Source organism: Schistocerca piceifrons, chromosome 4 (assembly GCF_021461385.2).
Source record: "Schistocerca piceifrons isolate TAMUIC-IGC-003096 chromosome 4, iqSchPice1.1, whole genome shotgun sequence".
In the NCBI taxonomy this organism is placed as follows: domain Eukaryota; kingdom Metazoa; phylum Arthropoda; class Insecta; order Orthoptera; family Acrididae; genus Schistocerca; species Schistocerca piceifrons.
The window spans coordinates 114,595,242-114,612,788 of NC_060141.1; the positions used below are offsets into that span (position 1 = coordinate 114,595,242).

Sequence of the window (17,547 nt, forward strand, 5' to 3'; positions counted from 1 at the left end):
GCAAATGTTAAGAATGCAAGTAATGTGTGCTCTAATTGGTGCAGATGAAAATAAAAGCCGTAATCATCTTCAGCAACACCACACACAGTGTTTCATAATCAATTCAAAATCCAGAAAGTGAGTTAACAGTTGTATCAGTGTAGTATAGGCTTCAGTGGCGAGGTATGAACTGCCAATCCAACCACTTGGTTGGATATGCATTTCCTGCAGCATCATCAGCACTATGTGACGTGTTTGGTATAACAATTGGCATCCAGGCCACCGCAAGTGGAGCTATCACCGTCACTGTCTTAGTCAGTTGTGATATCTCAGAAGTCAGAAAATCAATTTCCATGTTTTGTATCTTTGTTTTTAAAGTGTGCTATACAGTTCATTACATCACTTACAGTTTAATTCTTCTGTCAGAAACAAAAATATATTGAAGAAATGTGTTCACTAAGCACTATCAAAGATTAATTTATTACATTACCCAGGACATCACCAGCTTATAGCACCGTGTGCCATAACAAGTGAATTCAACTTACGTTGCATGTATGTGGGCAGACAACCTGATCACAAACAATTGCAGCATATAGTTATATGGTAAAATTAAAAATTCATTGTCACTTTCTAACTGTGGTAATGGTTTTTTTCTAACTTTCTTCCAGATGTTCACTTGGAGCTTGAGCAGAAATTAGCCGATTATATGCTAATGGAAGATGCTGTTGTGTATTCGTATGGATTTTCAACTGCTGCGAGTGCAATACCTGCTTATTCCAAACGTGGTGATATAATTTTTGTGTGAGTTGTACGAAGAGATTGTAATGTGTTTAGATAGATTGGCCAGAACTATTTTATGCTTTCGACACTTTTGGGTAGTGCCTGCATTATTTGGCAAATGTTGACGAAGTTTGCCAACATGTATAGTTGGTGCATATAGGGGAAATATCTTTTTCTGGCATGCTCTACAGTTGACTTACGAGGGGTAGCCATAAAATTTACTTCCTGCAAATAATTTCACTTTCATGTGTTCACACAACAGAACACACTGTGGTAATCCAGAGGCGCTATAACCAGTAGTTGCAATTACTTTGAAACATAGTCGTTGCACATACGTTGAATGAGTGAAGGTGACAACTCACCACATAACTGGAACATTGAGACTGTAAAAAGCGCTATTTGAGTGGGGTAACTTTGCTGTAAATGAATAATTTTTTTTTTTTCGAAAATCAAAAATAATTTTTTTATTCTTAAAGGAAGAAAGAAGAAGAAAACAGAGCTCATAGTTGAACATTGAGTGGTTGAGTAGTCATTAGGCACATAAACAAGACTGAAGTGTTACTAACCTTTCAGGCCCAGTTGAGCAGTGTTAGTACAATTAGGACACCAATACATCAACATTCTCAGTCTTGTTTATGTGTCTGTCAACAGATCAGTGCCTCATATATAGGGTGTGTTCAGAAAATAAAAGGAAATTTTGTTTTTTGGGAAGAATTTTATGTAGTCATCTACATCAGTGTTGTTGGTGATAGTTGTTGTCATAGTTGTTGTTGTCTTCACCATTGTTGTGGTCTTCAGTCCGGTGTCTAGTTTGATGCATATCACGTCAACGTTACCTGTCAATATAGTCTCCAGTAGATATTATACATTTATGCTATTGCTTCGTCCAGTCTCTGAACCTACTGGAGCTCAGTCTTTGAGATAGCTTTTAGCTCTTTCAGCAGTGTGCTTTTAATTTTGTCTATGCTTTTAAAATAACAGACCTTCAAGGTTTTCTTGGGGTTTTTAGGAACAGAAAAAATTGCATGGGGCTATGTCTGGCATATATGGAAGCTGATAACTTAATTTCTGATACTACCAAAGCACATATAACATTTTGACAGCTGAAATATCCTAAATGTCCAATACAACTAATACTTTGCAAATACATTTCATGCAGGATTACAGATACAACAAAAACAAAATTGCACAAACCGGACTAATACAACACATGAAATTACAAAATTCCTATTATCTTTTATAGTTCTTCCATCATTTTTAAATTCCATCGAGGTCTTGCCATTATCATAGTTATATAACATTAAACCATACAAAATCATTAATACAAATTGAAGTTTCAGTAAACACACATTGGCCATACTGGACCACACAGTGTACATCAAAGGACATTTCAAAGTTTTGTTTTAGTCCTTTTTTGTGCTCATGTTACTTATATTCTCTAAGAATGGCTTCTTTTTTTATTATCAGACCAAGAAGTTTCAGTCTACTTTGGTTTTTCTACCAGGCTAGGTGTCTAGTCATGATTTTTCTACTAAGATTTCTTTTGCTTGGTGTGCCATTTTGAGTTACATCTGATTCTTTCACATCTTCTTTTACTGCACAGATCCACTTTTTTTTCCTGAACTTTCAGCTCTACTGTGACTTTCATAGAATTCAGCATCCTGTTTAGTTAATCTCGTTGTTTCCATTCTGTTTATGTTCCCATAAAATTTTATCCTATGTTTTTTTCATATCCAAATAAATGTTGGCATATTTCTCAGTTTTCTTATTTGCACTTAGCGTGTGTATTACTTATTCAGTATGATTTGGTCAGGAGATGTATACCTGACAGCTTGCCTAAATCAATTTTTATTCCCATGTTCAAAAAAGGAGACCTGAAAAATTGTGATAACTTCTGAGGAATAAGCTTATTGAACTTGAAATATAATATTTTTTCCAACATCATGAAAAATAATTATACAGACAATATGAAACCATCATGGGTGAGGAGGAAATTGGTTTTCGAAAAGGAAGGTCATGCTGTGATGCCTATTTTTAATTGAAAATGCTTATAGAAAAACATGGAGAGTTCAATGTAGAAACACACATTGCCTTCATTGACTTCACAAAAGTTTTGATAAAGACAATAGAAAAAAAAAAATGTATTTCAGTTTCTGGTAGATGATCATGTTCCCCAGCAACTTATTGATAGTATATACAAAATTTACTGAACAGATATAATCTGTGTCAAGTAAGAAGACAAATTATCAGAGTGGTGCAGACTATATGCAGGAGAATGACAGCGATGTGGCCTTTCACTACACTTTTTTTTATTATTTATATGCATAAAATCATCCAAGAGTAAAGACAAATGCCACACGGCTTCATTCAAATCAACAGAAAAACAAAGCTAGATCTCTTACTACTTTCTGCAGCTGATTTAGCTCTTGTAGGATCTTTAGATGGCGGCCTGCAGTGTTCTGTACACTATTAACAGATTTATTTCCAAGCAATACAGCATAGACATCAAAACCTAAAAAACGAAAACTATGGGCTTCTGCGGAAAATACCCAATATGAAGTAAGGTCTGTTTGAGAAAAACCAGGCATACGAAAAGAATGGGAGTCATTAATAATGTGATTAAACCTTCCATAGTCCTGGAATGCCACAAAACACACCTTTATATAAGACCTTGTAATTGGATAATAATAATAATAATAATAATAATAACAATATAATAAAGATTTTATTGTCTTTAGGCTATTACAGCAATTGACAACATCAAATGAAGATACAATTTATAATACAGTGTGATAAGGTATTGATTACTGAAATATTTTAGCTTACATTACAATAAATGTACAGTGGGTCATCTGTTTGATTACTGCATTTTACAGTTGAAGAATTCAATGATATCATAGAACGGGTGGGGAACAAACCATTCATGCAGCCTTTCTTTGAATGTATGTTCAGGAATATCCTGTATAGCATGTGGCAGCTTATTAAATAGTTTGTGCTCTGTGACTTCATAGCTATTTATTGATTTTGATAATCTGTGGTAAGGTGTGTATATGTGTTTGATGCTTCTTGTGTTGTAACAATGTACATTTTCTCTACGTTTCACATCTTGTAGGTTCTTCTTCGTAAAGATTAAGACATTGTATATATAGAGGTTTATTACTGTCATAATTTTTTGTTTAGTAAATAAGGGTTTGCAGTGAGCCTTATGTGAAGAATTTGTAATTATCCTAATGGCTTTCTTGTGCAATAATAGGATGTCATGTATATGACTACAGTTACCCCACAAGATAATGCCATCGGATATTATACTTTGGCAAAATGCAAAATAAGATGATCTTATGTATGTTTCAGGTACACAATTTCTGAGTTGTCTTAATAAATAAATTACTCTAGATAGCTTACTACTAATATAGTTTACATGTTGGCCCCAGGATAACTTTTCGTTTAAATAAACTCCCAGGAATTTAACAGAACTAGTGTCATCAGATAGTGGCTTGTCTCTTAGAGTGAAGATTATCTGCTGAGTTTTATTTTCATTTAGCAGGAAACCGTTTGCTCTGAACCAATTTGCTACATGAGTGAGTGTATTTTCAGCACAGGTTTTAAGATCATTAAGGGGCTCCGGAAAGGCTCAAAATGATGAAAAGTTCAATTTTTACTTTTTTGCGTTTTCTGAATCTGCAGACTATTACCTTTTAATAGATATATAATTTATTCAATTCCGAAGACTACAACTATTTTAAAATTTTTTTGGAATGTGTTCTACATGGGCGTGACCCACTGTGGCGCTGTTAAACTGCTGTCAAATGGTGGTGTTATTAACGTCCGTGTTCATCAGGTACATTTTAGTGATGTGAGATAAAGTATGTGTTGTGGCTAACCTGTGATGGTTCAATATACATCGCTGGTGTGATTGTCGATTGTTTCATGTTTATTTACTCTGTCGTTATCTCGAAAATATTCGTATTTAATTCTGTTTCTTGAGTCTCTGTTTTGTTGAAGTATAATAATGAGTAAAAGTAAAGTTATTAGAAATCCTCTGAAGGCTTTTAAGAAAAGAAGAAATGTTGGAAAGCCAAAGGTATGTGTTATTACTGTAAACAATAAAGACGATAACCAAGTGAGTGAACCTAACCTCTCAAGTACACCTGCCCATAGCAGTCAAAGTGGGAAAGGAAATACTTCACAGAAGAAGCATGGTTCAATGAGTGCAAACTATGAATGTTTTATGGGCGAATCAGATGTGAATGAAATATTTGATATGTCGGTTCTCAAAGGAATTTTTTCAAACTGTGTAAAATGTATTCATTGTAGTGAAGTTGGTCTGGAACTCTCCATAATAAAGCACTAGGACTTGCTAATGAAATACAACTGAAACGTGATAAGTGTTCATACATGATCACCTTTTGGAACAGTGTTGCAGTAACTGCAACTGAAGAAAATGGTAGCAAAATCTACGAACATAACAACGAGCGATGCTTGCTTTAGACAAGGAACGCCTTCGGGCTGCAGACAGGGCTGTAAAGAGTCTAGAAATACAAGCAAGAGTAAACAGGAGGAGGAACAAGAGGAAGCTGGAGGAGTAGTTTGCAGAGGATGAAGATAATCCATCCTATGGACCTGGAATGCACTAAAAAGTTAATCCAATCTTTGTCGCTCGATTCCCAAAACTTTTATTTTCTCATACTAATTACATGTTTTCTAAGGATCGTTCAAACATATTTGTTTCAAACTTTCAGTAAATGTTACACAGTACCTTCTGCATAATTTAACACAGCCTTTTCCAAAAAACTGTATATTTTTGAATATATAAATAAAAAATTGCAACAAAATGTTGTGAATTTTCATTACAATTGAAAAAAAATCATCTTTAATAACTGAACTAAAATTTTGTGAAATCCCTGTGTTAAGTTGTAGCCCATATTCCAATAAATAATCTGTAAAAAGTTCAACTTCCTACCTCAAATACTTTGTGAGGAAAGATGTAATTTATAAGCGTTATTTTAACATTGCAAGTATAGGGCGTTCCCGAGCCCCTTAAGATTGTTACTGCTATGAAGAAAAGTCGTATCATCTGCATACAATACAGTGGTGGATCTAATAAACGAGGGGAGGTCATTGATCATTATCAGAAACAGGAAGGGGCCCAGTACAAATCCCTGAGGCACACCTACTTTAACATTTTCTATGTTTGACATTTCCTTACCAGCACAAACTACCTGTTTACAGTTGTTGAGATAAGCTTTTAATAGTCTGAGACTGTTTCCTTTGATACCGTAGAATTCTAGTTTCTCTAGTAGTGGCGTGTGCTCAACACACTCGAAGGCCTTGCTTAGGTCACAGAATGAGACCTGAGCAAAGCCTTTGTTCTCAAAAACTTTGAGAATGTAACTGACTACCGTGTCGATTGCATCAATGATCGACAGATTCTTCCTAAACCCGTATTGTGTAGCATTAATTATTCCTAGATACTCAAAGTGAGATGATAATTGTTGGTACATGATGCATTCTATTACCTTGGAGGACGCAGGTACTATTGAAATAGGCGTATAACTAGATGGAGAGTCTTTATCTCCCTTTTGTATACTGGGACGATCCTAGACAGTTTTAACTCATCAGGAAAACATCCCTAGTGTAAGCACTTGTTTATGCAATGGGTTAAAGGGTACAGAATGCAATCACACACATTTTTTTAGCAGGTTGCATGATATGCCATATATATCTAAGCTATCAGATGATTTCAGTTGTTTTATGACCCCTTGTACAAATTTAGGCGATACTTCAGAGAAGGTTAGCATGCTTGTATTTAGTGATTGTCTACCACAATTTTGGGAGAGTAACTCTGATGGACTAATGTCTGGTTAGATAATTGACTCTCCTATTTCTTTCACTGAATTAATAAAAAAACTCATTGAGTGTTTGAAGTGGGATATTAATTTTGTCTTTTTTACTATCTGTGGCAGCACTGTTAATTACTTTCCAAGCAGTTTCACATTTATTGGTGGAATTATGTATGCTGTTGGCATTGTAGGATTTTTGGCTTGCAGGATGGCTTTTTTGTATTCATTCCTGCATTCCACATAGGCTGATTTGGCATAGTCAGACTTCATACTATTGTATATGTTGTACAGTAACAAAACTTGTTTCTTTAGATCTGTCAGCTGTTTAGTGTACCATATATTTTGCATGTTTTGAGAACTGGATTTGTGGCTGCCGTCCATTATTTTGGTTTTCTTTATGGGAATACTATGGTTAAATAGGGTCAAGAATGTATTTAAAAATCTATCAAATATTATTTTGGCTAGCAGGTCATTACTTGGTGTGTAGTGTCCATTGACACTACAATGGCCAAACCAGATAGATAAAAACTCCAACACACACACACTCACTCACACACACACACACACACACACACACACACACACACACACACACACACAGTGATTTAACTTTACAAGTTTTCAGAGACAGTGGCTCCTTCTTCTGGAAGAAGAGTTGAAGAGGAAGGAAGAGGGGTGAAGGAAAAGGACTGGATTGGTTTAGGTAAAAGGGTACAGTTCGGGAAAGTCATCCAGAACCCCGTATCAGGGGGGACTTACCAGATAGTTTGAGAAGGAAAGACCTTATTAGCAGGACACCTGGACAATAAAGGCTAAAGATACAAAAAGATTTAACAGCCTATGAAATGAAATTCTTGAGACAGACAGCTGAGTATACCAAATGTAATCACAAAAGGAATGAAGATTTGTTGAAGGAACCCATCACACATTATATTCTGAACTATTAAAACAACTGGAGAAAACATCTACATCTAATGAGCTCAAGGAAGATCCCAAAATCCACGTTACACTACACCCCAATGGTGTGAGATTGCTACATTGACCACTGAAAAGATGGATGGAGAAATAACTTCTCGATGACGCCATAAGAGTCAAGAAGCTTAATGACGATGACGATGATTACGATTACAGGTGATTTGTCCTGATTACTAAAAGGATCGTTTCAGCCCCATAAAATAGGCACTCTGGTTTATAACTGCAAAGCTCTTGTTTTAGTTTAATTATTGTATTTTTATTGCCAGATTCCATCAACATACATCATTGTTCCTATATCCTGTATTTCATTATATTTAAGTAATAAATTAGAAAGAAGTAGCATTATGTTTTAAGTTTTTCCAGTCATTTGCATTTTAAATGTTCTGTTTCTGATTATAAAACTCCTGAAAGCATGATTCTTTCTATCCTATTACTATTAGTTATACCAGGAAGGAAGGGTTCAGACATAAAATCTGAGTCGATGAATTAACTCTGTGAACTGTGGTGAAATGGAAGGTGAATTACTTTTTATCTTGTTCACTAAAATTTATTACATGGTCATTTAAAGAGTAGAGCAAGACGTATCTACACTACATGCTCTGTTTTACACATTTTTGCAACAAGTTCAACGTTGTATATAAGATTCACTCATTGCAGCTGCCAGAACATATTAAATGTTTTGGAGGCAATGTGATGAATTTGTAGGTGGAATTAAAGAACTTTCAATTGGGTAACTCTTCCAAGTCATTGAAGAATATCTTAACATAAACACTAAAAATGAATGTTTCAAGTTATGGTAGAATTAATATTAGCACTCACTTGAGAAAAGTGTAAAATTATGAGACAGAATGGCTGTCCAGTAATTACAGTTTGTAGGTGACATGTCGAAACTATTGATATGCACATTAAATAAAGAAATAAGCATGTTGTTGGAAAAAGTATGACTTTCCATGAACATACGTATATGTGTGTGTTTGTTTTCATTTTGCCAAAATCTAAGAAGAGCAGCTACTTCTTATACCTTTCTTGAATGTTTAATTTTGATTGCTATTTTCTAAAAGCACACTTAGCTATGTGTCACTAATGTCACTCATTACACATTATAATTTCAGGGATGAATGTGTGAATTTCGCTATTCAGAAAGGACTTGATGCATCTCGAAGTACAATACAGTTCTTTAAACACAATGATGTTGAGCACTTGGAACAGCTTTTGAGAGCTCAGTATGAAGAAGACATAAAGGTATGAATATATATTACTCCTCATATTATTGTTTTGTACTAATTTTGTTCTGTTGGAATGCCAGGGGATTATTTCTGTCAATTTTCTAATGTGTACAATAATAGAAAACCCTTATGGAATAAAACATGAGTCAAGACTACCACTCACTGTATAGATGAATTATTGAGAAAGAGGCAAGAACAACAATTCGTTCAGCAGAAACTAATGATTAAGGCCATTGTTTGCAATAAGAAGAAAGTCCAAGCTTGAGTCCTAGTCCGGCTGTTTGCAGGGAAGGCCTTCAGACTGTTTTTTTTTAAATTTGTATTGGTTGGTTGGTATGTCATTCTAATTTTTGTGTTTAATGCAAATAGCACTGCTATTCTTTCAATGTGCTACTGATTGTGTACTATGTTTATCATTAAACAAGTAGAATGGAGATACCTCCAAAGAAAGTATCTTAAAATTGTTCTTAAGTACTGCCAAGGACAGGAACAGAAAGGCCGTGATATCCTATTATAAAGAAGTGAGAAAACTGTGTAGATTATTTCAAGGCACTGTGAGAAGGCCAGAAATAATGGAACATATTAGGACATTGGACAAACACAATACCAGAATTCCCGCCAACCAACTTTAATCTGCGTACACTTGAAGGAACGTAACTAAGACACTGAGCGACTTAGTAATCAGTATAGCCACACAAAACCAAGGAGTCAATTAAGGCACATTTTGAAAATGAGGTATAAATTTTTCCTATAAATTTTAGAGTGACAGAGAGCCCAGTGCACCAGTTTATATAAGGCTGTTTTTCACACAGCGCAGTGCTTGCTGCACCATCTGTGTTGATGCGAGGCAGCCTCTTTAGGCCAGCCATGGAGGCACGCGCTGTTTAATTATGTGCTCTCCTTCCCCTGTTGGGGGATAAATGTTCATCATGCAGATGTCTATGTATTCATCGGAAGAGGACGACTGCTGGGGCAGGTGCCGTGCCATCATAAGAGAAAACAGTCTGAAATGACACTGGTGTGGACAGGTCCCCACGAGAGTTTGTAAGGGAACAGCAGCGACGGAGGCATCATATCCATGTCCATATCCAGGCAGGCACTCGTTGACAGGGGCAGCAGAGAAGACAAAGGCAGCAACTGCAGTATCGACAGGAGCTCAGAGAAGTTTGGAAAATACGGACCATCTGAACTGCATCACCATTGGACTGAGTATGAAATGGAGAGGCCATAATGTGCCAAATGCCACTCTTTGTACAAAAATATTCAAAATTCTGAGACACAAATTACAGGCTATTGTCCAGTGCAAGAGTAAATTGTAATCTTTGTGAGGGCCGTGACCTCAGTTGCCGTGGATGTGGACAAGCAATGAAACATGTAAGGAAATTTTGAGAAAGTGTCACTGCAACAAGCCAAAAGGAGTTAAGGAAGGGACCAGCAAAAGGGCATGAATACACTTCCTGGGGCACTGGGGATGGGGGCGGGGGAGGGGGGGGGGGGGGAGGTGGTCATGGAGAAAGAGAGGGGAAAGGTGCTGCTTGATGGGTAGCACACTGTAGGCAGGCTGACACAACACTCATGAACTAATTGTCAATAACCATCCAAAACCCATGGCAGCAGGCCAGCAATTTTGTACGAGAAACACTCCAGTGGTTTAGGTGGAGACGGTGCATGACATCCTGGCACAATGCGGACAGGGTCACAACCCTGGGTGCCTACTCTTCAGTAGCCAACAGTAAGACACCAGACCGATGACCGTAGCAGTCTGGTCCCTTTAATACCACAAACCAACCAAGTAAGACACCATCAAGAATGGAGAGCATTATAACTACTCAAGAGATCCAACACCTGACCCAGCAGTTCATCTATGAGGCATGTTTTTTTAAGTAAGTACCATTTTGAAATTAAAAAAAGACTTGCTAAGATATCTTAATAATTTTGTTTTTACATGAAAGCCTGTACCTTAATCTACTTTTCTACATAATTTCCATCAATATTGAGGCACTTAACATAACGTTGTATCAGTTTTTGAATACTCTCCTCATAGAAGTCTGCCGCCTGACTTGTTAACCACTGCATCACCACTGTTTTGATTTCGTCATCGTCTTGAAGATGCTGACCGCCCAGATGTTTCTTAAGTGCAAGAACAGATGGTAGTCACTGGGCACAAGATTGGGGCTGTACAGAGGATGATCTAGAGTTGCCCATCGAAAAGATATGATGAGATCTTTGGTCTGATTCACCACATGCGGATGGCCATTGTCTTGCAGCAAAACAATACCCTTGCTCAACTTCCATGGACTGTTGCTTTGATTCTGGTGTGATGTAGGCCACCCATGTTTCATCGACCGTAACAATTTGGCTTAAGACGGTGATGACCGTCGTCGTGGTACGCCCAGGGAAAGTCAATGCACTGTCTAAACGTTTGGTTTTGTGCACATCCGTCAACATTTTCGGTACCCAACGTGTGCACAATTTTTGGTAATTCAAGTGCTCGGTCACAATGCCATACAAAACACTACGAGAAACATTAGGAAGGTCATCTCGCAAGGAGGAAAAAGCATCTGTTTTCTCTCACCTTATTGTCCACTTCCTGCACCAAACTTTCATTAACGACCGAAGGACACCCACTCCATTGTTCATCGTGCACATTTGTGCGGCCATGTTTAAATGCTCTCATCCACTTTCTTAGCATTCCATCACTCATAATGTTTTCTCCATAAACTGCACAGATCTCAGATGAATATCTATCGCTTTTAGGCCTTTAGCACTAAGAAATCTTATAACTGCCCGTACTTCACAGTCGGCGGGACTCACGATTATCGGAGGCATCTTAAACACTCATTACATAATGTAAACAAGGAAAATCAGACTGTAATGGTGTCAGTATGTAGATTAAGGTACAGGCTTTCGTGTAAAAATAAAATTATTGAGATATCTTAGCACATCTTTTTTTAATTTCAAAATGGTACTTACTTAAAAAAACATGCCTTGTAGTCAGCTGTGGTGGATAAGTTGAACAACCTGACTTAAGACAGGATCAGTCGCGACAGCTGCCAAAATCTGACATCTGGTAATGGGAAAACCATTCTTGGCATTGCGGGTGTCAACGTCTAAATGAAACCACAGCAATGCACCTTGATCAAATGCTGGATTGGGTCCAGCCGGCAATCGAGAAGGAGCATCCACATTAGCGTGTTGTGCTGTGGAGTGAAAATGTAGTTATAGTGCAACAAAACCAGAGCCCAGCATTGCAAGTGATGGGTCATTTTGTCCAGAACAGATGCCGAAGAATGGAACAGAGAAACCAGAAGTTTATGATTAGTAATTGAATTTAGAACCTATAGGAAAACATGAATTTTTTTTAGTGTGCACACAACAGCAATGGCTTCTTTTTCTATCTGTGAGTAGTACTGTTGCAACTTATTCAGGGTTTTGGAAGATGGAGCGTTTGGAACTGTCCACTTTTTGTGCACAAATACAGTCCCAGGGCCATACTGGGAGGTGTCTGCAGCCGAAACGAGATATTGGCTGGTTGGGAGGTAACCAGACAAGGTGCCAAGTGTAATTTTGACTTCAACAGGGTAAAGGCACAATCACAGTTGGGCAGCCAGTGAAAAGCAACACCTTTATGTAAGAGAGCATGAAAGGGCTGAGCCACTGTGGCGACATCAGGAAAAAATTTATGGTAGTACGCGATCTTTCTGAGAAAGGCCTGCAAGTCTTTGACATTGGTAGAATGCAGCAGCAAAGCCACAGTGGTGTCAGCATGATGGCGTCAATGCGCTACACCAGCGTACAAGACTTCAAAATTGAGATAGACAGTAGAGGGTGAAAAAATTGTAATCTGTCAAAGTTACATTTCAACGCGACGGCCTGCAGCACTGTGAACAAGGCACAAAGGTTCTGCAAGTGTTCATCTGTTGAGTTACTGAAGACCACAATATCAACCAGTTAGTTAATGTACCCTGCCACGGAGGCAGTGAATTGCCCCAAAAATCATTGGAAAATAGCAGGGGTGCTAGCTGCACTGAATGGCAGGTGCTGGCATTGCTATAACCCGAAGAAGGTATGCACTATGAGGCCATGTTTGGAATCATCATCCAGATGAAATTGTAAGTAGGCTTCTGACAAGTCTATTTTGGAAAAATAATGGCTCCAGGAGAGTCATGCTAAGAATTCTTCCTGACAGGATAAGGGATAGATATCAGTTACAGACTGTAAATTTACAGGCTTTTTAAAATCACCACAGAGCCAAAGGCTGTCATTAGGTTTTGTGACAATTACCAATGGAGCAGACCATTCACTAGAGGAGACAGCTATGACAGTTGTTGGTACAGAACTTGATCCCATACCAGATGTATTTTGTCAGAAAGAGAATCCAAAAATTCTGAAGACAACTAACCCAAATGGTTTTCAGTTTTGGCATTATCCACCACTAGAAATGTCAAAGGTTGAACAAGCGCTTTATACGCTACAGGAGTAGAAAACTGTCCCAATATGGGTATTTGTTGTTTGTTATAACTCATCAGCCAATGAGAGATAGGGGACAATGCCTGTGATCCAAGATCCACACAGGTTTGAGAATGTAACAAAGTCACTACTGCACCTCTGTCTACTTGCATTTTTTAACATCTTGTTTATAACACATACTTTAATATAAAGTTTGTTTCAGGCTGCCATCATGTGGGAAACATTGTTCACATCCATGTTCATCTCTGATAGAGGAGGTTGAGGGCTGCACACAGAAGCAATATGTCCCTTCCTTTTCACAACAATTGCATGTCACCCAACGCTTTGGGCACACAGCCCACTCATGTTGAACAAAACAATAAGGCGATGATGTGAGAAGAGTACATATTTACCATTGTGACACTGACTGCTGTTGCTGTTTAGCACGGCACTGCCCCCATGCATCATGGCATGGCCAAGAAGTCATCTTCCCCCAATGTACTAACCAATGGTGGCTGAGGAGGAGAAGCAACGGCTACTTCAAACCAAGCTACTATCTGATTTTCTGCTTCCCTAGACACTTCGAAAGATTGGGCAGTGTTCAAAACCTTTGTGAGAGACGGATTTTCACATTGTAAAGCGTGTTCACGAACTTCTGTATCAGGGGCTAAGCATATTACAACATCACGAACCATAAAATCAGCATATGAGGCCCAGTGACCTTTAGTAATAAACTGGAAGATGGCTAAGCCTTTGATGTTCCCCTGCACAAACTGTACGACTGCAGCTGCTTTTTACAGTGGCAGAACTCATCACGAGCAGCAATATCATGAGTAAGTTTGCATTAATACATAGAGAACAACTGACACATTTCATAAATGGAGAGATTGAAAGGTTCCTGAAGAGGAGCTAGCTGACACAAAAGGTGATGAACACATGGAGAAATCCATTACATAAAGAAAGTCTTACACACATTGGGGTCGGCAATGCCAAAAGCTTTGAAATGTTTCCGAAGGAGTTTTTCTTATGCATCTGCAGAGTCATCATATGGTGAAAAGCAGTGAACTGTGGCATGTCAAAGATGCTGCAAAATTGTTTACTGTCACAGAGAGAGCCTGCTGCTAGTTGGTGAGAGCTTGCTGTTGTTCAACAAGAAACTGATGAATTTCTTCTGCTGACAAATTGGCCATAGTGAGCCATGAAATGAAAACACGCGGAACAGATACCACATTCATCGTGAAAAATATCATAATGTTGCACAAACACAATATCAGAATTCCCAGCAACCAACTTTAATCCACTTCCATATGAAGAAATATACTAAGACACTGAATGTGAGGGAATTAGATTAGGAAATGAGACACTTAAAGTAGTAAAGGAGTTTTGCTATTTAGGGAGTAAAATAATTGATGATGGTCGAAGTAGAGAGGATATAAAATGTAGACTGGCAATGGCAAGGAAATCGTTTCTGAAGCAGAGAAATTCGTTAACATCGAGTATAGATTTAAGTGTCAGGAAGTCGTTTCTGAAAGTATTTGTATGGAGTGTAGCCATGTATGGAAGTGAAACATGGACGATAACTAGTTTGGACAAGAAGAGAATAGAAGCCTTCGAAATGTGTGCTACAGAAGAATGCTGAAGATAAGGTGGGTAGATCACGTAACTAATGAGGAGGTATTGAATAGGATTGGGGAGAAGAGAAGTTTGTGGCACAGCTTGACTAGAAGAAGGGATCGGTTGGTAGGACACATTTTGAGGCATCAAGGGATCACAAATTTAGCATTGGAGGGCAGCGTGGAGGGTAAAAATCGTAGAGGGAGACCAAGAGATGAATACACTAAGCAGATTCAGAAGGATGTAGGTTGGAGTAGGTACTGGGAGATGAAGAAGCTTGCACAGGATAGAGTAGCATGGAGAGCTGCATCAAACCAGTCTCAGGACTGAAGACGACAACAACAACAACTGAATGCTGTTAGGAAATCAAGGAGTCAGTTATGGCACAGTCTAACAGTGAAGTGTACATTTGTTACACAAACATTAATGTGACTGAGGGCTGGCGTGCCGGTTTATGTAAGGCTGTTTTGCATATGGCGCAGTGCTTGCTGCACCATCTATGCTGATGTGAGATAGCCTCTTTAGGCCAGAAGCAGAGGCTTGTGCTATTTAATTGTGCCCACGCTCACTGTGTAGCGCTACAACAGAACAGACAGAATACACTGCCATACACCAACATGTCCACATTGCCTCGGCCAACTGTTTTGTACCGGTACTGCAGTTTGACTGGTTTACATAGATGGATTCATATTTGTTACACAGCAAGTAATTCTTGTCAGCATGATGAGATTCCAGAAGTCATGATAAACCTAAGATGAGATGAATATTACAAATTGCATTTAAAAGTTGGATGCACTACTCATTCTACACCCCCCCCCCTTCCCCTCCCCACTTTCCCCACTGCGGAATGCATTATTGTGCTTTGATAGTATCATTGAAATCTTTCCAGAGCCTCTTTCTATAGATTCCTGGTAAGCATCCATTGATCTTATCTTGCATGCACACCAGTATTTAGAGAATTGAACTCCCATGTATAAAAGAGCTACAAATCTCTGATTCTTTACAAAGAAGTTAATGTGTAACATATTTGGTGTTAAGTGTGTAAGTGAGTAGTAGTTTGGAAAAGGTTTTAAATTACATTTAAAGTTTGTTGGAACACAATAAGTGCTCTCATTATGAAACACTGGATGAATATATACTGGGTAATATGTGCTCTGCTTTAAGCAAAACATAGTTTTCACATGTATCAACATTTATGATGTCGTAACTCCTAAACCATGTATATAGCTAATTTTTCCAGCACATGTAGTGATATATGTGGATACTGTGCAAAATTTGTTGTGAACAGAGTTAGTAGTAAAGAAGTAATAAATTAAAACATGGTACCTGATGCTGCAGTTTCATTGTTTGAACAGCAAACATGCAGTAAGCAATAATTTTTTTTCCTTTTGTTATTTTATGGGGGGGTGTCAGCAAGAAAAATCTTAGAAAAGGTTTGAACTTATGTGTTGGAGATTGCTAAGTCCCCTCATTCCCAAATACTGGCGGAATGCAGTCTGGGTAATTTACATGCCGTGAGTTATACAGCCTCAAGCCCTATACACAGTTCCTAACTTAAATACTTTACTTTCTGTGTTAAACCTATAACGTAAGATTATAATTCTTAATGAGTAGATTATGACAGCTTTTTATATTTGGGCAACAATTACATGAAATATTGAAAAGCAAAATTTTGTTGCACCTGGAAGCTATTAGATAGGCAGTGTGCAGCTAGAAGAACTGGGTTAGCCGTTTAGTAATATAGATTGTGTAATAGTAAATTTATGACTCTAATGTATCAAATTTCTTTTTTTCCAGAATCCAAAAAAAGCGAAGAGAACTAGAAAGTTTTTAGTAATTGAAGGAATATATTTAACTCAGGGCGATATATGTCCCCTGCCTGAGCTAATAGAAGTTTGCAAAAGATACAAATTACGAATTTTCATAGACGAAAGTGTTTCTTTTGGCACACTTGGTGCACATGGGAGAGGGGTTACGGAATACTATGGAGTTGATGTGAGTATTGTTTTGCAAGTTATAAATTATAACTTATAACTAATGAGAATCTTTTGTCTATGATTTGTCCTGTATATCTTAGACTTGCATGGTGAAAATGTCCAAAAGCGGCTTGCATGTGTACTTCACTTTCACACAGTTGCAGCTTGTGGTTTCCATACTGGAGAAATCTGTGAAACTGTTACCAGTGTGGTCAAATTCTTAAGTGCGAGAGCCCTACTAATTCTTTTGTCCACATCAGTTATTACATAAAGTACATGTTTTTGCCAGTTCTATCTAACACACCCATTGTGAAGAAACCTTCAAAATGCACCTCAAGTAATAAAAAGAAATTTGCACTATATCAAACAAACACAGTTATAAGCAAGGAACTTCTTGGAAACTATGAAATAGTCTTCAAAAATCTTGCAAGGTTACTCAAAAATTTTAATTGGTTTATTGTGAATTTCTTAACTTTTTCTTATGGCTTGTTTTGGGATTATCGCATCATCTGATTTTCAGTCCAATGTAGATTTCTCAGCAGTTAAAAATAATGGCATGATGTAATCATTCATGAAACTTTCACTATGTCGTGACAAATACAGGGTGTTCAAAAGTAAAGTTCCAGTTTCAAAACACTAGGGAAAAAATGCCAATAGATGGCACTGTGAGGACCAGAATATCCACATCAACAAATGTGCAGCAGTTCC

The 17,547-nt window shown here is 37.7% G+C and overlaps 1 protein-coding gene across 1 annotated transcript in view; it reads left to right on the top strand.

Annotated features, from left to right (window-relative positions):
- The window catches only part of LOC124795407 (serine palmitoyltransferase 1), a 110,304-nt gene that overhangs the window by 63,293 nt on the left and 29,464 nt on the right, over positions 1–17,547 (top strand). The window contains exons 5-7 of the mRNA XM_047259428.1: positions 648–780; positions 8,687–8,816; positions 16,661–16,858. Coding sequence (XP_047115384.1) covers positions 648–780; positions 8,687–8,816; positions 16,661–16,858 — 461 coding nt within the window. The remainder of the gene's footprint in view (positions 1–647; positions 781–8,686; positions 8,817–16,660; positions 16,859–17,547) is intronic.